Consider the following 27,017-nt stretch of genomic DNA (forward strand, 5'->3'; position numbering starts at 1 on the left):
CCTTTCCAAGCAATGGGTATATACTCCCTGGGTTATCACTTGATAGATTAACAAGATCCTGGACTTGAATGTCAATCAAGGTTGTACAGTCTCTGTGCTTCAAACCCTCATCTGCACAGTGTTAACTGTCAACAAGTGGGTTAACAATTCCACAAACAAGAGACTGAAAGTCACAAGCCCTGTTCCTATCTCATTTTCTAAGGGACAGGAGAACCAAACGTTATATATGAGGGTACTTCAAAAAGTTCACAGAAAAGTGGAATTGAAAGTTAAATTTTTTGGTACAAAAAATTCTGAGGAGCTGGCCTTGTGGCCCAGCAGAAACCACCACTTGCAATGCCAGCATCTCATATCTCAGTGTTGATTCAAGTTCCAGCTGCTCTGCTTCTGAGCCAGATCCCTGCTAATACACCTGGAAAGGCAGGAGAAAATGGCCCAAGTACCTGGGCCCCTGCTACCCATGTGGGCGATCAGGATGGAATTCCTGGCTCCTGGCTTTGGTCTGACCCAGCTATGACTCTTGCAGCCATTGGAGAGTGAACCAGTGGATCTCTCTCTCTCTCTCTCTCTCTCTCTTTCTCTCTCTCCCTCCCTGCCCCCATCTCTGCCTTTCAAATAAATGAGTAGGTCTTAAAAAATCAAAATCAATGCATATATTTTTCAAAATATGCATTTTCCAAGAGCTTTTTGAAGTCCTCTCATATACATTCATTTCAAAATTTTTTTTCATAAAAATAAACTTATCTTTTAATTTCATTTTCCATGAACTTTTTGAATACAGTCATAGGTTAGATTCAAATAATTTCTGAAAAACAGAATTCTAATTCTGAGATGGCATTTTGACCTTTACATTCATGGTGTTATTATGCAAGCTCAATTGATTTATGCAAGCCAGTATACTTCTAATTAATCAGAATCTGAATTTGGCATTATTTGGGGGTCGGGGGTGGGGGTGGTAATTCTTAGAAAGATAAGAACATACTATTAACAAGGTGCGACAATAAGTATAATGAATGTTAGTACCAACATACCATTCTTAATTTAATTATTTAAATAATTACCATCTGAAGCTTGTTTTTGACTTCATATAAGACACTGACATGTGGCACAGGATACTCCAGAAATTCAATCAGAAAAATGAGTCTGTTTAATTAGAAACCAGTGTCTCCTACCTTCAGAAACACATGCTTAAGCAGCAAAGGGTAAAAGGCTATGGTATATGCTGATAAGATCAAGACCATATGTGAGTCAATAGGCCCACAAGAGGCCTGGAAGTGAAAGTTAGAAAGAACTGAAAGTCACAGCGAGTCCCCTGTACACAAGAAATGCTGGAGTTTCCTACACTATCCTTGGTAGGAGCATAAATTCTAACTGTGTAAAAATCCTAAGAGTTGGACAGAATTTTTAACTGAACAATACCTACATAACTTTATGGGCATAATTTAGGGTGTGTATAAAAATTTAGCCACAGAGGTGTTACTTCTAGCATTCTTTTAAAAAAATGGAGGCAACCTAAATATTCAAGACTTGGAAACTGGTAAAAAAAAGTCACAGTACATTCCATAAGGTAGAAAATTATGTAGCCTGCAGAAATAATGAATAAAGGGGCCAGCTTTGTAGAGTAATGGGTTAAGCTGCTGCCTATGACGCTGGCATCTCATATGGGCACTGATTCAACTTCCAGCTGCTCCACTTCTGATCTTGCTCCCTGCTAAAGGCCTGGGAAAGCAGTGGAGGATGGCCCAAGTCCCTGGGCCCCTGTGCCCAGTGCAAGACATAGATGAAGCTCCTGATTTCTGGCTTCAGCCTGGCCCTGCCCTGGACCTTGTGGGCATATGGGGAGTGAACCAGTGGATGGAAGATATCTCTCCGTCTCTCCCTTTCTGTCTGTAACTCTGTCTCTCTAATAAATAAACTTAAAAAATCTTTTAAAAAATAATAAATAAAAAAATTTACAAAAAGGTTTACCATATATTAGCAAGTGAGGGACAAAGGCTAAACAGTATGCATTGTATAAACACATTTTTATAATAATAATAAAACACAGGATGGGTATATGGTATAGTGGGTTAAATCATTGTTTTGGACACCTGCATCCCATATCAGAATGCCTGGGTTAGAATCCTGGCTCTACTTCTGAGTCAGCTTCTGCTAATGGGCCTGGGAGGCAGCAGATCATGCCACAAGTATTTGAATTTCTGTCAGTCATTTGGAGACCAAGAGTTACTGCCTCCTTGCTCAGTCTGGCCCAATCTGAGTTATTGTTGGCATTTGCAGAGTGAACCAGTGGATGGAGCCTCTCTCTCTCTCTTTCAGATCAGTAAATTAAACTTAAAAAAATTATTGGGAATGAAATTTTAAAATATGTTTACAAATTTTTTTTTCTTTAAAACACAAGTGGCCAAGCAACACTGTGGCCTAGCAGGTAAAGCCTGTGGTGTTGGCATCCTCTATGGGCGCCAGTTTGAATCCTAGATGCTCCACTTGCAATCCAGCTCCCTGCTAATGCACCTGGGAGAGCAGTTGAAGATTTCCCAAGTCCTTGGGCCCCTACACCCATGTGGGAGACCCAGAAGAAGCTCCTGGCTCCTGGCTTTGGATCCCCAGCTGTTCTGGTCATTTGGGGAGTGAACCAGCAGATGGAAGCGCTCATTCTCTCTTTCTGACTCTCTCTGTAACTCTGCCTTTCAGGTAAATAAATAAATATTTTTTAAAAAAAGTACAGAATGATTATAAATATGTTTACAAAGAACAAAAAGAATGGAAACTACAATATTAAGCAGTTCATTAAATAACCCCAAATGTGTAATTTGAGGGTAGTATTTCATATTTTCTTTCATTTGAATTTTCTTATTTTTCTCCAATGAATGTGAAATATTGACTATACTCCAATAAGGAGGGGGTTACCAGGAGAAAGCAAGCAAACCAAGAATGAATGCTCCAAGGAATGGATGCTTCCATACTTCTGAGCATCCGTTACATTTCAGTCTTTCCAAAGCTCCGGAAGTTAAGATCATGACAATCAGTTTTCCTTTGCCAATTGTCTAACTCGCGTTTATGGTGTTAGAAATGCAAATAGAACTAGAAATCACACAGAGTTGACTCTCAGAGAATGTAGTAAAGTGGGAGACGTATGCAATATCACGGGCTTTGAAGTACAGAAATGGTGATGAATGTATCTGGCTCTAAATGGAGCAAGTTTCATGGGAGGGAAAAAAAATAGAAACAGAGGCCTCAGCTAAGCAATGAGGCTGTTTGCAAGGACTGGCCTTAAGGGTGGACCACTGTGGTCAACAGATAGTTTATCTTGTGGGCACACATTACAGCAAGGGTGAATAATCAGGGCTCTCAACTGGCTACTTACAAGGACTGGTCTGGGAGGCGCAGGAGTCTGTCTGGACCGTGACAGGGAAGGCTGATGGTGGGAGTGCATGGAGTCAGTGGTTTATAGGGGCGGTAACATTCAACACAGCGGGAGAAGAAAGGTTTTTGATTAATTGGCCTCATTGTCCTTACACTGGTACTCCCTGTAAAATGATTGCTGATTTCAGTTTGAGCCCTTATCTCTTCTCCTTTTGCTGGTTTTTGCTTCAGATGCTTCCTCCACTGTTTTTTTTTTTTTTTTCCCTTTTCTTTTTTTGGCAGGGGGAGGAGAGAGGTAGGCAGTTCAAGATAAATAACATGGTTGGAATCAAGGCTTGTTTTGTATAAATAATCTTGGGAAAAAACCTGCCTCTTGAGATAAGAAATTATAGAAAGCTAATGACATCTGCAGGGGGCCGGGGGGAAGCAGAAGGTGGAGAGGCATTTTATATTTCTGCCTCTGTCGTTAGATTGGGTTTTCCCCCGCCACATCTTGAGACTGCGTCTTTATTTGTTGTTGCTCTTCCTAGAGCCTCTCCGCTGTCTGTGCTTAGAAAATGCAGGCCAGTTGATAGTTCATAAATTCAGTTTTTTCCTGTTAATTTTCTAGGACCTGGGAGCCTATAGGGATGCTTCCAACTTCTAATTATAGTTTTGTTTTCCAGGGTATTCAGAATTAGAGAGGGTCGATTTGTAGTGCACTGATGTTGAGGTGGGGGAGTGGCCAGGTGGAAAGGTCACAGGCTCAAGACTACATGGATGCCACACTCCACTGAATACAAGGAGGGAAGAGAATTCCTTTCGTTGTGTGTCCACTCCAAACCCAGTATGTGAACTTCTACCATGGACTCAGTATTTCTGTGTTTTGGTTCCATACTACTGACTAAGTTGCAGCGAGAAAGATGAACATGGATTATCCTCCATGAAGAGACACAGTTTTGAAAACTGCAAAAAGAAAAACATGCTTTGTGGAGAAGGACAACCCTCTGGGATATTATTAGTCATTCTGTTCTTTAGTGTGGATGCATGGCTGTATCAGTACCCCTTGAGAGATCCAATGTGAAAAGGGGACGGTAAGATGACTTTAAATGTCTAACTGAAGGGAGAGCAGAAAAGGCAAGCGAAGAGAGGGAGAGACAAAGAGAATGAATGGATAAAAGAATAGGAGATTGGGGCTGTGGCACAGCGGGTTAATGCCCTGGCCTGAAGCACCGGCATCCCATATGGGTGCTGGTTCTAGTCTTGGCTGCTCCTCTTCCCATCCAGCTCTCTGCTATGGCCTGGGAAAGCAGTAGAAGATGGCCCAAGTCCTTGGGCCCCTGCACCCATGTGGGAGACCCAGAAGAAGCTCCTGGCTCCTGCCTTTGGATCGGTGCAGCTCTGGCTGTTGTGGCCATCTGGGGAGTGAACCATCAGATGGAAGACCTCTCTCTCTCTCTGCCTCTCCTCTATGTATGTAACTCCGACTTTCAAATAAATAAATCTTTAAAAAAAAAGAATAGGAGATGGAAGCTAGGCATTATCAGCATAGTTTATAATTTGCAATACCAGTGGACCTTGCACTTGACCTATGTCTCTCATTGACATGTGACCAGAAAAATTTCAACTACTTCCCTCTCCCTCTACCTGATACAATTCCCTCAGGATTGATATGTATAGACTTAGGCAGAATGTACATACATTCTGATTATTGGTATCAGCAAAGGAAGGTACAGGGTTCTACCCACTGCTGAAACCACCCATTCCTGTGCCCAGGATGAAAATCTGTCTCTCTAGGCACATAAACTTCTTCCCTGGTTCTGTAGACTGGGTCCTCTGAACTCTTACTTGTCTTTCCTTCATCTGAAGTAGGTAGATGACTCTGGCTAGGTAAGAAGTGAAATCCTGCTTTCAACCATCAGATGTATGCTATATGAGAAGGGAAACTATCCGGCCTGCTGGAGTGGTTGAATAGCAGGCAGGAACCACTTAGCTTTCTTGAAGGATAGAGTGGCAGGCATCCTGCACACCAAGTTAGGATACTGAAGTTGAAAGAAAAGACTGTGTTGCTGTACAGCTTGAAAAATATGAATCAGGGAGGAAGCAATCCTGTTTCACCATACCTTGCCAGAAAGAAAGCTTGAGCTGATCTCTAGGCCTGGGGTGCGAAGGCTTAGATCCACTTCTTTGGGGTGGGGGAGGAGGGAGGACAGTGTGAATGAAGCCAAGTTTACATGCATTTACCTTTCCAAACAAAATTATTCTAATGATGTTGATCCTGTCTGGGAGGTCACTGGAGCTTTCAAAGGCTCTTTATCTCAACAGCACCACATAAATGACAATTCTTATTTAGACATTTATTTTAAAAAGGAAACAAGTGACATTGTCTGTGGATATACAGGCAAGCATAGAACTCAACACAGCTGCCCCCAGAGTGCAGTGTGTCCTGAAAACAATACAGGCACAGACTTCTTAGGGTTGGACCGGAGAAATGAGCTGTCTTTAAGATACTTTGAGCCTCGTAGAGGATACTGAAGTCATCAATTCCCATGTCTGATCAACCAAAGCCTAGATTCTGTACCAGCAGATTAATAGCAAATTTCACAGAGTAAAAACATCAGTGGGAAACTGAGTTCAGTTCCCAAACACAGGAAGTTGTCAGCAAATCTTCATGGAGCTGGGGACGCTGGTTTTGATGACAAGATCAGTGGAGGCCCACACCTGAGTCCTGCCTCAGTCCAAGGGAACAGCCCCGCCCTGTCCGGCTGGGGACTATCTCTTGATTTGTGAACCATCCATTTCTTTTCAAAAAACACACTTTTAAACATTTAAGATGCCAGGGAATATTTTTCAAAAATTGAATAAATTAGAAAAATAAGTGAATCAAGATAGAATATAGATCCAGAAAGACTTTCCTTTTAGTTCTGCTATTGCCCTTACAAAGGCATGCAGCCTTGGGCAAATTACTTAACTATCTCTTAAAGCCTTGGTTTCTTCATGCACAACACAAGGACAAAAGAAAAATCTACCCTGCAGGCAGGGTGACTGTCAGATAAAACATCACAGCCCCGTGTTTAAATAGGAGAAACCTAATTTTTCACAGTTCTAGAGGTCAAAGTAAGATATCAGGGTGCCAGCATCCTAGGAGTCTGGTGAGGGCCCTCTTTTAGCTTGCAGAGAATCAGATTCTTTCTGTGTCCTTATGTGGTAGAGAGGAAGAGTGAGAGGAAGAAGAAGTGGAGGGGGAGAGGGAGGGGAGGGGAAGGAGGAGGGAGAGGCAGGAGAGGGTGGAGGAGAGGGAGGAGAGGGAGAGGAGGGACAGGGAGAGTCTGAACATAGGGATCCCATGTGTTCCAAACAAGGGGACTGTCGCTCCCCCTCTTCATGGAGGAACGACACAGGACCCTGCGCTGTTCTTTCGTCTGCTTGGCCCTCCCCGGGTTTGCTGCTGGTTCTTCCCGGGTTGGCTGCCGTCCCTTCCACCTCCGTGGAAGGGCGGTTCCCCCTGGCCACTTTCCCCACTTCCGCAGGGGAACAGCACACCGCCGGCCGGCTCTCTCGGGGGCTGCACAGGTGTTCCTTCAGATGTTCCCCTTAGATGTTCCTGGTGCATGCTGTCTCTCTCCTCCCTTATAGTCCTCTTCCACCAATCCCAACTCTGCTGCCCACATGCCGAGTACGCTGCTCTCCTCCAATCAGGAGCAGGATCAGCTCCTGGAGGTCATCACTCAAGTTGGCAAGAGGCAGCTGCGTAGAAGCTGTTTTCTCCTCTCCCAGCGCCATATTGTGGGAGAGCAGATGCATAGAATAAGTCTTAATTCCAGTAACTTAGTCTAGTCCGGGTTGCTCCCCTCAGGGGACCTTTTTTTTCCTTTCTTTTTGTGTTTTATTTTTTATTAAAAAAAATTTTAATTTATTCTTAAATTTATTTTTCTTGCCAAAAAATATTTTATAAGGAATACAGACTTCATGCATTTCATGAGTAAACTTAAGGAATATAGTGATTCTTCCCACCATACTCACCCTCCCACCCACTCTCCCACCCCTCCTCCTCCTCCTTCTCCCATTCCCAGTCCCATTCTCCACTAAGATCCATTTTAGATTAACTTTCTGTACAGGAGACCAACTCTATACTAAGTAAAGAGCTTAACAATTTGCATAGTAAAAACAAAACAAAACGAAACGAAAAAATACTGTCTCTCAACAGTCAAGACAAGGGCTGTTCAAAGTCGTTGCATCTTGAAATTCATTTCACTTTTTTTTTTAAGAAATTTAATTAACTTTAGCGAAGCACCCAAGAATGATACATCTTTTGGGAGCACTTAGACATAGTTTTAATACAACTTTTTGAGGAAAGAGGTCCTGCACAGGAAGTTAGTGCACAGTGACTCTCAAACAAGGGGATTTAATTCTCATGACCGCATCTATCTCTGACTACCTCCCCTCCCCAAGTCTCCAAAAGTATTGGAAGATGTCACATTGGGAATTAAGGCTTCCGTATATGAATTTTGGGAGACCACAAACAGTCCATAACATGAGGTAACAGCTTTGTTCTAGTTGTTATAATTTGTCCCAGTAAGGGCAAAACATCTCTAGTTGTGAGAACATCTTCGTAAGCTGATACAATGAAATAATATTTAAAAAATCCCTGACATTTCAATGATAAGTAAAAATCTCAAAGTGATGTTTCTGAGAAAGGACCAGAAAATCCAAAAAAAGGGAGAGAATTCAATTCTATGGTCTTTGTTTAACGACTTCAGCTAAAAGTCCACAAGTATTCCTAAGTGGAGCTAGTTATCTGGAGGATATATTTCACAGTATCAAAGCCTGAAGTTTGAGTAGTGTGTACTGTACCACTTCCCAAAATGTAGAGCAAATAGCAGAGGGCACCTCTGATCATCTCTAAGAGTTCCCCTTATGTTTTCTCAGCTTTCTGTACCTCTGTTGCCCAGGAGTTGTGACATGTATTAGGAAGATATGGTGCCTGGGGGCCAAAATAAATGGCACTCTAATTTCTGAGCTAGTGCTGGAAGACCCAGTCATTAGCCCTAACCTGGAGACCCTGGGCAGGTCATTTATGCAGTTGAATTCTCAGCTGAAAAAATAGCTCCTGGGTGCTCAGGTGAGATTTGGGAGCTGGACTTCTAGGTTTGGCATTTTCTAGCCATTTCACCTGAGGGCAAGTTGTTGAACTTTTTAATGCCTACGGCTCTTCACTTATAAAATGTGGAGCCCTGGCAGGAAGTACCCAGACATGCCCCGCCCACAGAGAGAACTGACAGCACTGATCATTACAGGTAAATGGAGGTGCAGAGCAGAGTGGGTAGATCCCTGACACGGTAAGCGAGGATTTGAGTTTGTAGGTAGTCAACCAGGATTGGAGCCCAGGCTGCTAACTACAGGGCCTGGGCTCTCAGCTTCTGCACGGGACTCAGCTTTTACTTTTTGGTATTATTTTAGCACTCAAAGTCTTTCCACAAAGGCCCATGAGTGCAATGTCTTCTGCAATTTGGTAGCTGGAAAAGCTTTGTTTTTCCATAGAAACTAGTATTTTTTTCTTTTTGAAAGAAGAATTATGCAACTTATCATGCATTATTACTTTTTTTTTTTTTTTTTTTTTTGGTCTCAGCTTCCAGGACATTCAGAGCCAAATTATATGCTCAATCATAGCCACCAAATTATTTCTTCTTCCTTTATCTTTCTTCCTTATTTTCTTTATTTTATTTTACTTTGTTTTATTTTATTATTTGTTTTCACGTGGGTCTCTTGTTGCTAGGAGCCTGAAAGATCTTTGGAAAGTGATGGAGTTGAATCAAGCAAATGCAAATATGAAGGATATATGAAATACCTAAATTGTAAGCCTTACCTGTTTCACTAATGCAAAGAACACTGGGAAAGGGACAATTTAAAAGAAACCATTTAAGAGCTACTTTCAAGGAGAAAAACAAGAAAACCAGCAGAAAAACAGAACAACCAGCATTCACAGAGGCCAAGTCAAATGAAAACTGCAATAAATGTGTCTGAGGCTAGAAGCGTTTGTGCTCCCCTGGCTGGAACCTATCATTTCTTAATTATATCCTGTGTGTGTTTTGCAAGATGTGAGCTGCTGTCGAGAGGAAAGATGGTCTCAGACAGGGGAGGGCCCCTGTCCACCCCTCGGTCCTCACGTACCTGTACAGAAGTGAAATCCCCCGAGGCACACGCACCCAGAATAGCAGCACCCACAAGAACAGACTCCACCTCTTGTGACAGGACCACAGGCATGCCTGCGCAGGACAAGGCCACACCTTGGTTAGGGAGCAGGGCCCAGGGTAACATGGGGAGCCAGAAAACAATCCCAGTGGCAAAAACACCTGACGTCAATGCAGCAGCAGCTGCCCCCTCCCCAGCCCTTGTAGTTCCCTGATCCTTGGATTACCTGGTTCTAAAGGCCTTTGTTGCCTTGCCTGCTGGTACAGTAGTCAAGAGCCCCAAGAAGTCAACCCACAGGTATCAGCTCATGAGACCTCAGTGTCCAGGTATCCAGGCTGTTGCTAGCTGCTACCTAAAGTCTGGTCCCAGTTCAGTTCAGCAATCGCCTGTCGTGTGCTTTGCTGTGTCCAGGAATACAGAGATAAACCAGACTGTGTCCTGCTGTTCAGGTCCCAGAGGAGAGATGGATGAAAGAGATGAAGGCCATGTAGGGAGTTGGTTCTCTGACGTGGACCAAGGGAAGGGAAGTGGCAAGAGTCTGGGAATCTTCAGCTTCCTGCAGCCTCTCTGGGAGCATTAGCCAGAGCCCCGACCGTGGCCCTTGTCTGGCATCATTTCCACTCCCGGACTTCTCCTCCCCTCCAGCCCACATTGCCCTGGCCTGCTTGCTACTTCTGGAGCATGCCTCAGGGCCTTTGCCCCTGCCACTTCCTTCTTGGACTACCCCCTCCCAGAAGCCCACATGGTAACTGCCTTCCCGCCTTCGGGACTTCGTGCAAACACCCCTGACCATCAGATTTAAAGTGACCACTCACTTTGCGCACTCCTTACCCCTTCCCTGTCTCCTCCTCTCCTTTCATCACTGCATCCAGTTTAGCATCTCCCCTGCTACAAGCTAACTTCTCTGAGGGCCAGGTCTTTGCTTTGTCCATGCTGTATGTGCCTAGCCTGCAGACCAGGATCTAGCATGTGGGAAATAATTAAATGATGAAGGAGCAAATTTCTGGGGCAGTGGTCACAGCCTTCAGGGGAGATACGACTTAACCCTGCGTTTGCAGGGCAAGCAAGTATATATGGAGCTGCTTGCTAATCAGGAGATGGCAGCAAACTCCACTGAGGTAGAAAACCTCCCTCTGCTTAAGGCCCAAGAGTGACTTTTCCAGAGATCAGATTTCTTTTCCTCTCTTGTTTGTGAAGACTTCCCCTTGGAATTTACATCTTCTTCCCTCAGGGTTGGGTCAGCTGCCCCAGGCACCCAGAACAAACAGGGCAGGAAACAGAATTCCCACATGCATCCCAGAGCACTTGGGAATACCAGCCCCCTGCTGCAGGCCAGGGCTCAGATTCAGTGGGAACAGCATCAGGTGGGGTGGGGGCTCTGGAGGGAGCTCAGCCTGGGCTTGTTTCTTAGTTCCACTAGCCTTGCATGCTCAGTACGTCACTTAAACTCTTGTGGCTCTGTTCTCCCATGCGTCAAGTGGGGGTGAGGCTGGGACTGCACAGGTGTGTTGTGAGGCTCAATGTGAGGGCACATCTATGGTGCTTAGCACCAGTGCTGGCTTTGCTAATTCCTGGAGAAGCGGCGGCTGCTGCTAGCAGAATTCATGCTGTTGGTGAGCACAGAGGCTGCCCATGCACTTCACTTGGAGCTTGAAGCTGGCCAGGTTGGGGAGGGATGGGGTTGGTGATACCAGGCCATGCAAAGGGGCTGTGTCCTACAATCAAGAGAAGGCACTGCCAGCCTCGAAGAAGCTCAGGGCTGGTGCAGATGGGCATGGGACTGTGGCCCCCCAGACTTGCTGTGGGCTTGGGAATGTTAGAGGACAGCACCTCCTCCCACTATTCACCTCCTACCTTTCCTAATCCCACTGAGGCGTCCCACATTCCGACCAGGGAGGGACGAGGCACAGTCTCCATCCCTTGAGAACTGGAGCCCACAGGGAGCCTGGCAAATCCCCCAGCAGGTCTTAAGTTGCAGCCCAAAGCGCTCTGGCAGCCACACTGCCAGCGTTTGAATTCTGGCTGCTCCCTGACATAGCGGTGCAATCTTAGGCAAGTTACCTAACTCCCTTGTGCCTCAGTTTTCTCATCTGCACAATAGGGTTAAAATTCCTCCGACCTCGTAGGGTTGCTGTGAGGACTAAAAGTGCTATTACGGGTAGAGGGTAGAGTACTCAAAAGGGTGCCTGGCTTAGAGAAAGCACGAAGTTAGTAGTGGTTGTGCTTCTCAGAGTTCGCTTGCTCCTTGAAGTCTGTTCTCATCTCTTACTGCTGTGCATAGAACCAACTCACTGTTTCCCCTGTCTCCAGGAACAATGCCATCCCCCAGTTGCTCTGAGTCCTGGGGGACTGGCCTGTGTGCACCACATCCTTGGCCCCTTACCCTCTGCTACATCCTTGACCAAGCTCCTGCCCAGCTGCCCTCTTCACGTAGCCTGCAAACTGGACGGCCTCTTGCCCTCAGCCCTACAAGCCTAAGGGTGAAAACACAGTGTCCCCAGGGCCATCCCTGGTCACCTGAGCTTCTCTACACTCTGCTCTCACCCCTGAAAATGGACCCTTTATTTGACTTTTCTCCACTTCCCGCAGTCTGTGTGTGTACCTGTTCCCTGCCTGGCTGTGAAGCTACACCCCTGCCCTCTGGTCCCCTCTCTGCGCTCCAGGTCCCTGATCCTGTTGGTGACTGTCTCAGCAGGACATTTCATCCCCATGCCAACCTCAGTGCTTGGCACGCTGGAGTGCTCAGAGAATGCTTTTGAGTGAATACATGAAGGCACAAATGACTAAAATAATTCAGACAAGAGGGAGAACCCTGGCTGCAACTGCCAGAGCCAAAAGACAACATTTAGAAGGAACATTTAGTCCCGCGTCAGCAGGGGGAAACCTACAATTACCCGGCACACACCAAGTATGTCTGGAAACCACAGTTAACTAAATGGCCAGGGTACGAGGAGGTTCTTCCTCCTCATGTGAACGCCGTTTTCTGAGTGAGAAAAGCCCCACTCTTCCCGCTGGTGTGGAGCAGATTGCTCTCGACGTGGCAAAGGTTCACTCACCGAACAGTAAACCGCCTTTTCCCTAAACACGGGAGTGGGGCAAAGGGCTGGGTGTTCACAGGCAGTGCAGGAGGGAGATGGCCACATTTCTGCCTTCCAGGAGAAGGACCTGAGGCGCAGAGAGGTAAAGCAACTTGCCCAAAGTCCCAGGGCCCGGCTGGTGCCTCACCGGCTCTTCTACGCTATCTCCAAAGAGCCTTCCAGGTTCCGTTGTTCAGTTTCTGAGCATGGCAGACCGCAGCTATGGTCCTCTCTAAAACTTTCTCTGGAGGAAAACCAGAGCCATTACAGAGTTTAAGAGCCCCAAAGGCACCACAGCTCCACCAGCTGCCTGCACCCCTGCGTGCCTGCTGCCTGCCTTTCAGAGGGGCACATGCTAATGTGTTCTTTTCTCTGAGTGCCTGGTGAGGGAGACGGAAGAGGGCCAGCTTGGCCTGGAATGTGAACTATTTTATCTGATGCATTAATGAGTTTTGCAGGACCCTAAGCATTTAAAGGCAGATGCACTTTGCCATCACTCATCAGTCACAGGCTTGCAAAGGCTGAGGAATTCCAGGCCTAAGAAAAGGTCTCTTTGTCTGGAACTGTAACTGGTCCTTCCTTAGATACAAAGGATCCGGTTTCCATCCGAATCCAAACAACGATTTACAGCTTTTTCATTGAAGGCCTGGAGAGGCGCAGTTCCCTAAGCAGAAGTTTCTGAGAAGGGGCTGCATCACTGCCTCTGAGGTGGCTCCGGGACACAAGGCCTGGAAGGTGCCCCATTTTCACAAAGGTTGAGCGCGTCAAGGCGGGCTCCGTGCCCCCAGTGGCTCCCAGCCCCTGTGCTCTCAGCGGCCCTGGTCTCCCTACTCCATGCATCACATGCTATCCTAAGCTCTCCTCCCGCATCCAGGAGGGAAGCCTTTCTGGCTCTAAGAAGGCCAAGTCTGCACTTTATCTGAGCCAGGCAGTTGACTTTTAGAGAAAATGCACTTGTGGTTTTTCTCCTGGGGAAATGATTAGGTAATCTGGGCTCCTTTTTATTGTCTTTCTGCTTTGGGCTCCAGGATGGCCACTGACTCCCATCAGTTTTGGCCATTCCAGGAAAGTGGGGTCATTAGCAAATGGCTACCCACTGGCAGAAAGCCAGGAACGTGGCCTCAGCAGCAGAGTCCTCACTGGCTGGTTGACCTTAGAATGCCTCTGATCCTCAGATCCTCAGGTTACTGTGAGACGGGGGAACCTATGTCTGCTGTCTCATTGTGGGGGCAGGTGCAGATGAAATGTATACAGGGTGGCTCTCATGACACATGGTGGGCACTGGGTTCATGGTAGCAACTCCTGCACTTCACATCCTTACTGATCTACTGTGTGGTTTTCTATATTGCCCTCTGACTGGCGCCTTCATCAACTTACTATTATTATTTTTACCCCACAATGTGCAGGAATCAGTTATGTCCATCTGGTGAGACAAAGCATGTGTCTATAGAAATGTGCATGGCCTGGAAGGCCTAGGGAAAGAGGGTGAGGCAATAGAGGAGCCAAGACTTTGACCTATCTGTATCAGTGGTAAGGGGCCAGGGTGGAGGCCAGGGTAAGGTGGGCTTATATCAGGTTGGTGCTGGGGCTATAAACAAGGTCCCATCCTCCCCCATTGACTTGCCTCTGACCTATCCTGGTATCTGGCTACTAAGGGATGGACCCTGGGAGGGAGTGCCAGGTCCCAGAAAACTCTGGGGTGGGGAAGGAGCAAGAGGGGTTAGGGAAGCAGCAGACAGGAGTCCAGGCCAGAATCTCCAGTACAGTGAGCCTCCTTGCCCATGAGGCCCCTACCCTGGGGCCCAGGGAGTTCTCCTAGGATTCTGTTCTGCCTAGTCTCCCTATATCACAAAGGGTTGAGCCCACTGTTCTGGATTTCCTCCACTGTATTACGATCTCTGGTTCTGATGAGGGAAGAAGGAGTCACAGAATCTCAGGGTTCAGATTCTCAGTTGGCAAGGGCAAGAATTTAGCCTAGCAGTTATGAGGCTCATTAGGGCACCTGCATCCCATATCTGCGTACCAAGGTTCAACACCTGGCTCTGGTTCCTGAGTCCAGCTTTCTGCTCTTGCACACTAGTGCAGACACTAGTGGTAGACACTAGTGATAGACACTAGTGATAATTGGGTTCTTGCCAACAATGTGAAAGACCTGGATTAAGTTGCTGTTGCAGGCATTTGGGGAGTGAATCAAAGAATGGAACAGCTATATACCCACCTCCTCTCAAAAATGAAAAAAAAAATTTCCAGTCTGCAGACAGATCCACAGTTCCCATAGCATCTTTTTTTTTTTTTTTTTTTTTTTTTTTGACAGGCAGAGTGGACAGTGAGAGAGAGAGACAGAGAGAAAGGTCTTCCTTTGCCATTGGTTCACCCTCCAATGGCCGCCGCGGCCAGCGCACTGAGGCCGGCGCACCACGCTGATCTGATGGCAGGAGCCAGGTACTTATCCTGGTCTCCCATAGGGTGCAGGGCCCAAGTACTTGGGCCATCCTCCACTGCACTCCCTGGCCACAGCAGAGAGCTGGCCTGGAAGAGGGGCAACCGGGACAGAATCCAGCGCCCTGACCGGGACTAGAACCCTGTGTGCCGGCGCCACAAGGTGGAGGATTAGCCTAGTGAGCCATGGCACCGGCCTCCCATGGCATCTTAGCTCTGTATCTTTCCTCAAGACAGCTTGTCTTTCTTTTTCCTGAGATGTCATAGGTCAAAACTGTGCACCTACTATGTTGCAGTAATATCCTGTGCTCTTCTCACTGAGCTACTGTTACATTATATTCATTTCTTTGTTTTATTTATTGGGGGGGGGATCTTCTATTCCCTGGTTTACTCTCCAAATGCCTACAACCACTGGGTCCAGGCCAGGAAGAAGTAGGTAGCCAGGAATTCAATTCAGGTGCCCACATGGTGGGCAGGGAACCTAGTATCTGAACTAGAATTTGCTGCCTCCCAGGGTGCATGTTAGCAGGAAGCTGGAACCGGGAGTGGAGCTAGGACTTGAACTCAGGCACTCTGATACAGGATATTGGTATTCCCAATCCGTGTGTGTACCTAACACCTACTGTGCCTAACACCTGCTCTTCTTGTCACACTAGATTCAACACGCCTTGCTCAATAGACCTAGAACTTCATAGGGGAAATAACTATGCCCTATTCATCTTTATATCTTCAGTATAATCCACAATGCCTGGATCAGAAGATGTCAAAACTGTTGAGTGAATGCTTGAATTAAGCTCTAGCCCCTGCCACACTCTTCAGCCACCCTTCTCACCATTATTCCACAGTTGGACATACATAGAAGTGACTTTCCCCATCATGAACATAAAGACGGCAGGGTTATCTTAATAACTTGACACACCACTGATATCCTCCTCGCCTTAATCCTTCCCAGGAATAGGCCACACCCACCAGCTCCCACACTTCAAATGACCTTCTCCTTCCCAGACTTACCAGTGATGTCTGCATGCATTTGCACAAAAAGAGGATTCTTGCTCAGGCCTCCGCACAGGAAAAGAGTAGTGATGGAGTGGCCTGCTGCCTCCATGGCCTCTATAATGAAGCGAGTCCCAAACTAGAAGGCAACAGCAGAAGCAAGCATTAGTATGGTGGCAAAGAGAATGACAGGAAAGAGGGGACACTCACTAGGTGTTCATGGAGTGCTAGGAGATGCACTGCAAGCCTTGCACACTTGCAGGAGACTCAGACCCACCATGTTGCTCACGACCACACAGTTCACTAAACCAAAAGTGGGGTTCTAGCCTGGGCCCTCCTGACCCCCAAACCCTCTTAATCACTGCACCATTGGTTTCTCTTAGTGGTTATACAGCCATGAAGAAATAGTTGGCAGTGTTAACACAGTTAAGATTAACGTGGTTCATTCTATTGTGGCTCAGGCATTCTGTTAAGCACTGGGAATGGAGTGACTGCAGCACAGTTCTGAAATACAGAGTCAGTGGTACTGATATCGGAATATGGGGTGCCATATTGCTAGGTAGGAAGTTAGATATGAGCTTATGTGTGTATGACAGGCCTAAAGAGAAGACATCTATATCCAGCATACATCTCAAAGTCATCCCGATTATGTTTCAGGGGCAGCCCTGCATTCGCATCCTGCCCTGCCCCCTTCTACCTGATAACCTGCCAGGCAGAGATCTCTGCCCCTTCTGCCTGACAAATCTTCCACAATCTCCCAGATGCAGCCCAGTATGTGCATTTCAAACACCCTGCTCTGGATCCCCATTCTCTAGGGGGTCCTGCTCACACTACCTCTGAACCCAGGATGGTGCCAGCTAGGCTTCCTCCTGTCTGATACCTTCAAGGGAAAACTCAGATAGGAGCTTCTTAATATTTACAGCCATAAGATCCTTTGTTTCAGGAGGAGATGTGTGAAGACAAAGATCCATCTCCTTAAAAACCCCTGGCCTCAACCGGGCGGCATGCTCAACCCTCTGCCTCTCTGCTGAGCTGCCCGCCTGGCCTGGTCAGGTGTAATCTCTCTACTCAACCATGTAACCTCGCTCCTTCCCCACCCCAGTCCAAGCGACTGGGCATTCTCAGGTCCTGTCTGGAGAGGTGCCCATCCATTCTTGAGGATGTCCCTACCCTAGTAAATTTTGCCACTTTTTACTTTCCACTACTCTGTCTCACACCTGAATTCTTTCTTGCACGAAGACAAGAACCCCGCCATTTCTCAGGTAACAATATGATATCACTCCATGCTTATTAATAAATTCCCAATATTAATAAGCCTGTGTGGGTTCTTGCCTAATATTCAGAGAAGAATTCTGAATACCGGCATAAATGAATGAGGCAATATGATACGTTTTAAGCTATTTATTCAGTGGGAAAAATGCATAGGAGAGTGAAGGCCCTATCTAAGAGAGGGAAATCTGGATTCATACCGAGTACCAGGAGCCAGCCACGTGGAGTATGCAGGCCAGAAAGCATGGGGCGGGTGGCCCAAAGGCCACGAACCCTGGAGGTGCAGGGCAGCAGGGGCCCACAATGGCAAAAGGCCAAAGAAAAGGGCTGGGCCTACCATGTCCCAGGCCTTTAATCCACTTCCAAAAGGGAGTGGTTAATTAGTCTGATTGGCCGGTGGACACGCAGGGGTGGCCAGGTAGGGGCATGAGGTCACTCAGGGGCATGGTGAAGGCGTGGTCTTCCAGCTCACAAACCTGATCAATTTTATCCTTTATGCCTGCCTTCATCAGTACCTCAGTCAATCTCACCTCACTAAAGGATAACTGACGATTTTGTCCTTAGAAAAGGTCTCCTCCGTCCCTCAGATAAAATTCGGAAGCAGAAACTGGAGAAGAGGGTTCTAATTATACATAAGAGGAGAGACACAAGCCATCAGGTTGGCAAGGGGCCAAGATGACCCTTGTTTTCACTGTTATCACTTGAAACCAGGAAGTAGCTCCTAACAAGGAAGCTGATGGAGTCAGATCTCATTCCCAGTCATTTTTTTTTTTTTTTTGACAGGCAGAGTGGACAGTGAGAGAGAGAGAGACAGAGAGAAAGGTCTTCCTTTTGCCATTGGTTCACCCTCCAATGGCCGCCGCGGCCAGAGCACTGGGGCTGGTGCACCGCGCTGATCCGATGGCAGGAGCCAGGTACATATCCTGGTCTCCCATGGGGTGCAGGGCCCAAGGACTTGGGCCATCCTCCACTGCACTCCCTGGCCACAGCAGAGAGCTGGCCTGGAAGAGGGGCAACCGGGACAGAATCTGGTGCCCCGACCGGGACTAGAACCCGGTGTGCCGGCGCCGCAAGGCGGAGGATCAGCCTAGTGAGCCGCGGCACCGGCCCCCAGTCAGTCTTCAAGCTCTGCAGTCACCCATCTAGAGGATGTGGAAATCACACAGGCTGGCTGACTCAGGGCTTTGCCGTAGTTTCATTCCAGCCTGGTGTCTGGCCGTTCTTGTCTTGTCTCCTCCTAAAGATCATTATCCTCATCCCTGTCTTGCTAGGTTTATTTAGTAGAAACAATTGCTATGTGAGAATAGGACGGTCATTCAGGGGAGTCTTAATATACAATATTTTAGTTTTGGCAGGGCTATTCAAATAGCTGGAAATCCTGGCTGGCACCGCGGCTCAATAGGCTAATCTTCCGCCTGTGGCACCCGCACACCGGGTTCTAGTCCCGGTCAGGGCGCCGGATTCTGTCCCGGTTGCCCCTCTTCCAGGCCAGCTCTCTGCTGTGGCCCAGGAATGCAGTGGAGAATGGCCCAAGTACTTGGGCCCTGCACCCACATGGGAGACCAGGAGAAGCACCTGGCTCCTGGCTTCGGATCAGTGCAGTGCTCTGGCCGCAGCGGCCATTGTGGGGTGAACCAATGGCAAAGGAAGACCTTTCTCTCTGTCTCTCTCTCTCACTGTCCACTCTGGCTGTCCAAAAAAAAAAAAAAAATAGCTGGAAATCCTAATTTATTTGAAAGTTGAAAAAACTAACTAAAAAATTCTAAACTCATAGTTCATTTGGGGTAAGGATTAAAAGCAAAAATATGACCTGAGCCAGCCACAAGCTGATGTCTGAGAAAGTGACTCTGGGGAGAAGTGAGGTAGAGGATATTCGGGTGGACAGAGGATCTTTGAGATGTTCAGAGACGGAGCAATTCTGGAAGATGGCACAGTCCTAGGTGTGGACGTGGGAGTGGATTGCTTAGGTAGAGGGAGGAGAAGGCCAGAATAGAAGAGAAAGACAGGGTCTGTGAGGCCAGCATGTCTGTGTGGTTGGTGTGGACACCAAGAAGAAGGTGGGGGTGGGTCGGATAGAGGACGTGAGCCAGTAGTACAGCTTTCTGTGAAAGTGTGATGTGTTGCTGGGAAGGTGGTATCCAAGTGCATAGAGAGAAGACAAAATAGTTTAGCCTGTGGGCAAGAGTGACCATAAATTTGGTCAGGGTTAGGAATAGGGTTTGGGAGTTCAGAATGCCTAGAGTTGGGGCAGGGGAGTGGAGATAAGACAAGGGAAGCCTCCTTTGGCAGGCTGACCAGAGAGCTGACAGCCCCTGTGCATGGAGGTACCTCTGGGGGAGACAGTGGTCACAGGGTGATCTGGAGGCGATTGGGTGTGAAATTCCATTGGTTTGCAATCAAGGATGAAGGCCAGGGGCAGTTGAGGAGCAAAGGGCACAGCAGTCCTAGCCCAGAGGGCTTAGGGTTTGATGAAGCTATTCCTGAATCTGGTAAAAATACCGGGGAGGTGAAACGTGGGCCTCCAAAGATAATCCACAGATGTAGTGTGTTTAAAAAAATTAAAACATGTTGTACTGTATAAAGCCAGATCCTGCTTACTGACTGTGGCTGATTGCCCCCAGATGTTCTTTCTTAAGCTTTTTTGGGGGTCATGAACTCCCTTGAGAATACGATAAAACCTGTTGATCTGACCAGAAAGAAAAGTCACATAGAAAATAGAATTACAAATAACTTCATAAAGCCATCAGATGCCCTTCTGTCAGCCAAGAATCACTTGATGCCCATGGATTCCAAGCAGTCCTAGTCTACTCTGGAGACATGGTCCTGTAATCACTAAGATCGTGAGTACTGAATTCAAAAACTTAACATAATATTCAGGCATTTCACCAATTTTTTGTACCCAGTCTTTCTAAGATACAATTCACATTTTTGAATGCGAATAACCATACTATATTCATTCAGTAGAAAAGTCTATAGATGATCAGAAATAATATGAGATGATATGCTAAAAAAATTAAAAATATGGTCTTCAGTTTGGTGAAATACAGAAATATCTACCTTGCAAGGTTGTTGCCAAAGGCAGTCTATGTCTAATTCACAGAGGCGTGTACAGCACTTACAAATGAGCCATTTTGGTTATTTGTTCTATGCCAGACACTCTGCTGTGAACATTAATGTCATCTCTTACCTTATCACAAACTCAAAACCTGCTATTATTATCCCTACTTAGGAGTTATATCATTTACCTGAGGTAATGCAGTCCCTATGGGAGGGAGGGTTACTGCCTCCCAATATGCATGGAAATGCCATGTAAAACTGATATGTTCAAAACCAAGGACCTGGGGCCACATGATCAGCAGGCCTGAAACTAGGATATAATACAAAGCACATTTCCTGGGAAAAGCCAAGGAAGGATCCAAACAAGGAGCATTCCCTCTGAGAGGCTGTGACTGTGTCTCTCCAGTGTGTGACACTGCGGGCCTGGTGGTTCTTCACAGGGCATTCCCTTCTGGTGCCCCAGGCTCCACTCTTTGTAGCATTCCACCCTCCTGAAATGCCCTGCCAAAGGGCTTTGTGCAAAAATGATTTTGTGTTCACCTTTCTGGAAAAAATGTTTTCACACAGAAATTTAAATAAAGATTAGGCTATTCCTCTGAGAATGTACAGAACCAAATGCAAATCAAGAGACTTCAAATGCAAATAGTACTTTACAAGGGCCCATTCTGCAAAGCAAACTGCAGATGAACAGGCTATGGATAAACTGAGTGGCTGACAGGTCTTTCAATTAAGTGTGATGAAGAAAGAACTTTACTCCACGGAAGGTTCTGAACAGTCCTGAGTTAACTTCATCACAATCTCTCTTTGATTTCATTCCATTCCTACAACAAACTAACAGCAAATATTACCATAGAGAGGACTTTGCTTCACTTTAATTTGTCGACAACAAATATGTGCTAGAGTAGTGACAGGGCCAATGTAAAAAGTAAAAAAAAAAAAATTTCCAAGTTGAACATTATGGAAAAATATCTATTATCAGAATGCTGCATTAAAATGCATATTTTGGACTAAAACATTGCACACTCAGATATTTTTGTGAAACAGACAATCCCTTACAATTCAATTGACTCTGTAATACTGAAAAGTCTGTCTTGAAAATGTGGCACAGAGGGTTAACACCCTGGCCTCAGGCACTGGCATCCCATATGGGAGCCGGTTAGAGACCCAGTTGCTCCACTTCCAATTCAGCACTCTGCTATGGCCTGGCCTGGGAAAGCAGCAGAAGTTGGCCCAAGTCCTTGGACCCTTGCACCAGTGTGGGAGACCAGGTAAGAAGCTCCTGGCTCCTGGCTTCTGATTGGCACAGCTCTGGGGTTGCAGGCATCTGGGGAGTGAACCAGTGGATGCAAGACCTCTTTCTCTGCCTCTCCTCTCTCTGTGTAGCTCTGACTTTCAAATAAATAAATAAATCTTTTAAAAAAAGAAAGAAAATACCTTCCCTTCATGGTATTATAAATATTATTAAGATAATAGAATAAATATGATAGCCTTTAATTTATGTATGCATATATTTATGCATGCAAGATTGATTTTCCCAATGTATGGTACTTGGGACAATAGAGCCGTCTTTCTCCACTCTCTCACCTGCATTATACACTCCTGGACTTCCGCTGCAGTGCTCTTACCAGGAAAGGAAAGTGCGAGTCATACCAGGAGAAATTAATGAATTTTCTAATATGTGTTAAGCAAAATCTGCTTTGAGGATGGCTGAAGGTTATTTCATCATTTTGGCTTTTATGAATACATCAAAGAAAAATGCAGCATGGTCAAGTGGAAAAGAAACAGAGCCTCAGACTGAGACCAGTAGAGGTTCAATTCTAAGTTCTGCACATGAGCTGTTTGACCTTGACAAAAATGCTCTGCCCTCCATATGTAAAATGAGGATAATCTCATCTACTGACAGGCTTACTGTTCTAAACAACACAGAGGTGAAGCACTCTGCAGCCTAGCACAGACACAGTGTCCCATGAAAAGATATGGTCATTACTATCATGTGATGCTGCTCCTTGGCTCATCCTGTTTGGCCTCGTCCTTCATGCCCAATGTCCTTGGCATGTCTTCAGAAGGGTGAATGTCACAAAGCTCTGGTTTTCCAGGATTATCCACTTCAGTGCAAGGGACTCATTCCACTATGTGACTTTCGTACATTAATATTAATTAATCATAAAGTTCCTAGTTTTATAGAAAGCCATGTGTTCAACTCTGCCACATATAGCTAGCTATGTGGCCATGAGAAGTGAGGCTTTATTTTTCTTTTTTTTTTAAAAATTTTTATTTACTTGAAAGGCAGAGTGACAGACACAGAGAGACAGAGATTTTTCATCGCTAGTTCACTTTCCAAATACCCACAACAGCTGGGGCTAGGCCAGGCTGAAGCCAGGAGCGAGGAATTCCATCTGAGATCTGGATCTCTCACATAGGTGGCAGGAACCCAAGTACTTGGGCCATTATTCACTGCCTTCCAGGTGCATTAGCAGGAAACTGGATTAGAAGTGGAGGAGCCAGGACTTGAACAGCACTCTGATGTAGGATGTGGGCATCACAAATGGCTTAACCCCGTGCACCACAATGCCTGTCCTGAGGTTTAGGTTTCCCATCTGTGGAATGGGGATTATAATTCCTATTTTATAACATTGAATCAGATAATGTAAGTGAAGGACTCAGCACTATGCCTGGTATATAATGAACACCTTTGAACTATTTATCGTCATCATCATCATCATCACCATAAAAATAGGATCACTAAATAACTGTCTTTATAATGGATGTGACACTTTTGTTTTCCATTTTCATCTTACTAGAATCTCTTTCATTTTGAGAGATGTCAGAATTACCTGGTTTTGTTCAAGTTTCCATACATACAACTCTGATTTCACTGAACTGGCCAGTCTATTAAATCACCAAGAAAGTTGCTTCAGGAAAATATAACCAAACCAGTCTGTGATCTAAAAGGATGAACAGCTTGGCTGATTCTCTACTCATATACATATTGTATTGTGCAAATATGACATATGGAATGAATCTGAACATTCAAAATCCTTTGTTAGTGATATGGATAAGTAGGCATATAGCTCTATTGTTTAACATAATGAGGTTATGTTTTTAACATAAAAACAGTTGTACATTGTCCATATAGCATTAGCAAACAATAATAAGTACAATAAGTACACTACTGAAAAATAAACTTATTCTGTGGTTCAATAGCTTTGGTGTACTTACCTACTATGAAACACTGAAAACAACCAATGCCTTTAAAATGCATATAGAAAGTTCTAACACAGCAGGCATATAACCTGATGAGTATGATTTCAGGGTTTAGACCTCCTGTAGCCCATTCACCTCTAGACAAAAAGGCTCCTGAGACAATGTTTGAGCTTCTAAGACTTTGTTCTCATTCTCCTGTTCTTCCTTAACAGTCCTAACCTCTTATTTTAGCAGCTACTTAGTGAAAAACAAGCACTCTCATTTTCTAAGGAAGCTTGCCACTTAAAAGAATCCTACAGTGAATCCTTTCGTAATGTGAACAATACCATGTAGTTCAAAAGTTTGGGCCTTTCTTAATTAAGCAAGCATATATGGCAAGTGCTTGCTTGCTTGCTTCTATTTATATGAATTTAGAAGACAAATTAGATAAATAACACTGATGATTAATGACTTGAATTCCTTTTAGCTTTCAGTGTGTGAGGTTTTTAGTAAAGCAGGTGAGGTCCTTAAGCAACATTTCCTTCCAGACAGATGAGCATCTCTTTCTGGCAAGCTCCCTTTTAACTAAGAATCTCCGTCACAAAAGCATATGATTGATATTCTGGCGAGCATGAGGCCTAGGGTATGTTGATAGCCCCAGGTCTCTTTAACATGGGATTAAAGTGTAGCTTACAGCAATGGCTTGAACTGTGGCCAGGTAGAGAATGGCAAGATCATCGAGGTCCTGGGACAGCTTCAATCCAGTGACCTGTAGGGATGAAGACAAGAGAAGAAGGTGGTGACCAAAAGAACATATCTTAGATATATCTGAGACAGTTCCCAGGAAACACATTGACATGCATTTCTTGCTAAAACAAGTTCATATGCAAATCCCCCTTTTTGTGAGTTGAACGTGAAATGCCTACTAAATCATTTAATCTCCAGACTTGGAAAAACTATTCCTTCTCTCCCCACCCCACCCCCCATCCCCACCAAAAAAAATGCCTGTCCTTGGATTGAAAAGAAACAAGACAAAATGAATACTGGAGAAAGATTGTGTTTGATATTTCTTAGCATGGAATTAATGTTTTTCTTTTAAAGAAATTCTCCTTCTTACAAATACTAATTTCCTGTGGCTTACAAGACATCAACATGTTAACAGTGGCATTCCAGTACAAGATGATCTTATTCTAAATTCTGCTACTGTCAAAAATCAGTGTAACAGCACCCAAGGGGTATTCAGGGTAAAATAATATGTCTCCTATAAATGTTATACCTACTAGGGGATAATTTAGAATATGTGGTTTGCAAGGGAATCCCATTAAAGTCAATCAGAACCATATGCTTAGCAAGAATATGCCAGTCTCTAAGAGGCTCCAGAGCTGATCAAGATGCTGGGTTTGGATGCCATCAAGACTTGTTCACAGTCCCACCTTTTCATCTCTTAGTCATTAAGGTGTTCTCCGTGGCATTTCCAGTGAAGGTTGATGATTTCTTTAAGCCTAGCCTGAACTACTATTGTTCACTTAAGATTTTCACATGATAAAATTAATCTATACAGCATGCATTTACTTGGTTCCTGCAGTGTGTATGGTCCTAAGCTCAACCTGATGTGGTTGCATAAAAACAGGTCTGTCTGGGGTCCTGTCCCTCTCCTTCTCCAGCTCCCTTTGATTACCCTCCCAGGTTCCACCCTCAATCAGAACTGGCCTATTGGAGGGCACAGACACCACTCAGGTGCTCAGACCAGAAACCTGGGAGTCTTCTTTCTTGACTTCTTCCTCCTTTCCTGCATTTACTCAGTCTCCACGTCCTGTATCTTTTTCTTCCCGAATTCTTTTTGAATCCATCTCCCCTTCTTCATCCTCACTGTGACTCTCTTCCTTAACCCATGTCACCATTATATCTTTCCTGCTTTCTGATATAGTGCCTGAGAAATCGTCCTCTTAGAAACTGTGCTGTTCTCTACCATGGAGTCACAGTGTTTGCTTTCAAATGCAGATCTGATCATGTCTCTCCCTTTTAAAAATTCTCTCATTGCCCTTATTTCACAGTAGGAATGGACTGTGGACTACTCCCTGCTTACCTCCCCAGACTTCTACTAAATACTTGCTCTTCCTTACATGGCATCCTATGCTCCTGCTATTCTGAATTGCATATCTAAGTCTGTTGATGAGGGGATTCCTAAACTGAGTAGAGCTACCTGCTCATAGTTTTTATTGGAAAATAATTGAGCAACTGGAAGAAAACAATGGCTTTTGGAAGATGGAAAGTTTGAATGAGAGACAAGGGAGGAATTCTGTGGATGCCTCTTCCCAAGCCAAAATTGAGATGGAACATCTCTCATATAAAGCTCCCTGGGGGAACTTAGCATACAGTAAGAATGCTGGAGTCAGTACAGAGCAGGAGTAACACTGGTACCACAGAGCTGCATTTCACAGGTAAGCAGAGGATTGGCCTAAGGGAACGCTGCAAGTGGAAAGCAGAAGCCCAGTGTTCTGATGGGCTTTGCTTGTCTCATTCACTGCAGTGTCTCCAGGCCTCTGCTGTGCCTGGCACATGGTAGACACTTGGTTATTATCTGTTGAATGTGAGAACTGTGACAACTCAAAGCCCCTTTTCTACTTTTGTACACCACTTGCACCTAGTATCCTCTCCTGTTCTGTCAATGTATACAGTTATAAGTGAACAATATTACTGCCTGGCTCCTCACAGAGGGGAGGGAGGATTTCCCCCACGCTCCCAGAGAGAAGGGCACTGGAAGAACACTTTTAGTCACTTACTGCACACTCCCAATCTCCTACCGCATCCCACACTTTCTCTTCCTCTTTAGAGGAGTGGCTTAGATGACTCTGAAGTAAAAGTATGTGTCCTTTTAGTTCCTATGATACTATCATATGAATTAGAAGAAGGCACTCCATCAGGGACAATGAATTATAAAAAGATACAGAGTACATAGGATTTCAGTCTTGGCCTAAGTTCTCTCACTGAATGCTTTGTGTGGGCAACCTGCTCAGTGCAGGCAGTGGTCCTGGATTAAGATCACCAATCAATCAAGAATGTGCTCATGCTGGCTCTTGCATCACTTCTCCCCCTTACCCACTGTTCTGGCCTGTCCTCAACAGCACCTCTGTGTCTGCTAGGGAAGTTCACTGGGATATGGCTTAGGATTTCTTTCCCAGAACCAGTCCAAGAAGTTAACTCTCTTTAGTCATCAATGGCATATGCGTCATGTCAGTATCATCTGTGTCATTTTATCCACAGTTAGGTCCTGAAGACCAGAACTGGATTACCTGTGATAGGTGGAACTTCAGCATATAAATGTATTCCCCTATCAATATGGATGAGGAACCCAGTTCTTTATGTAATAATGTTAATATAACTGGTTCTGAAATCTTTCTCAGCTAGTATGAACCATGGGAGAGAAGGAGTGCGCTATAACTGGATGGAAGTTCATTAATCTCC

The 27,017-nt window shown here is 45.4% G+C and overlaps 1 protein-coding gene across 27 annotated transcripts in view; it reads right to left on the reverse strand.

Moving 5' to 3' along the window:
* The window catches only part of FGGY (FGGY carbohydrate kinase domain containing), a 511,202-nt gene that overhangs the window by 82,274 nt on the left and 401,911 nt on the right, over positions 1-27,017 (reverse strand). For 25 of the 27 annotated variants that reach the window (XR_016237331.1, XR_011390683.2, XR_016237332.1 and 22 more), the window contains 3 exons: positions 24,247-24,321; positions 16,062-16,182; positions 9,514-9,608 (listed from right to left, as the gene is read on the reverse strand). Coding sequence is in view for 24 of the 27 variants with exons in the window: in XM_070078423.2 (XP_069934524.1) it covers positions 9,514-9,608; positions 16,062-16,182; positions 24,247-24,321 (291 nt within the window). In the remaining 3 variants the exon portion in view is untranslated. The remainder of the gene's footprint in view (positions 1-9,513; positions 9,609-16,061; positions 16,183-24,246; positions 24,322-27,017) is intronic. The other 2 variants (XM_070078425.2, XM_070078426.2) reach the window with 1 other exon arrangement.

The sequence above is a fragment of the Oryctolagus cuniculus genome, chromosome 7, assembly GCF_051225735.1.
Source record: "Oryctolagus cuniculus isolate XC-2025 breed Fujian yellow rabbit chromosome 7, ASM5122573v1, whole genome shotgun sequence".
In the NCBI taxonomy this organism is placed as follows: Eukaryota; Metazoa; Chordata; class Mammalia; order Lagomorpha; family Leporidae; genus Oryctolagus; species Oryctolagus cuniculus.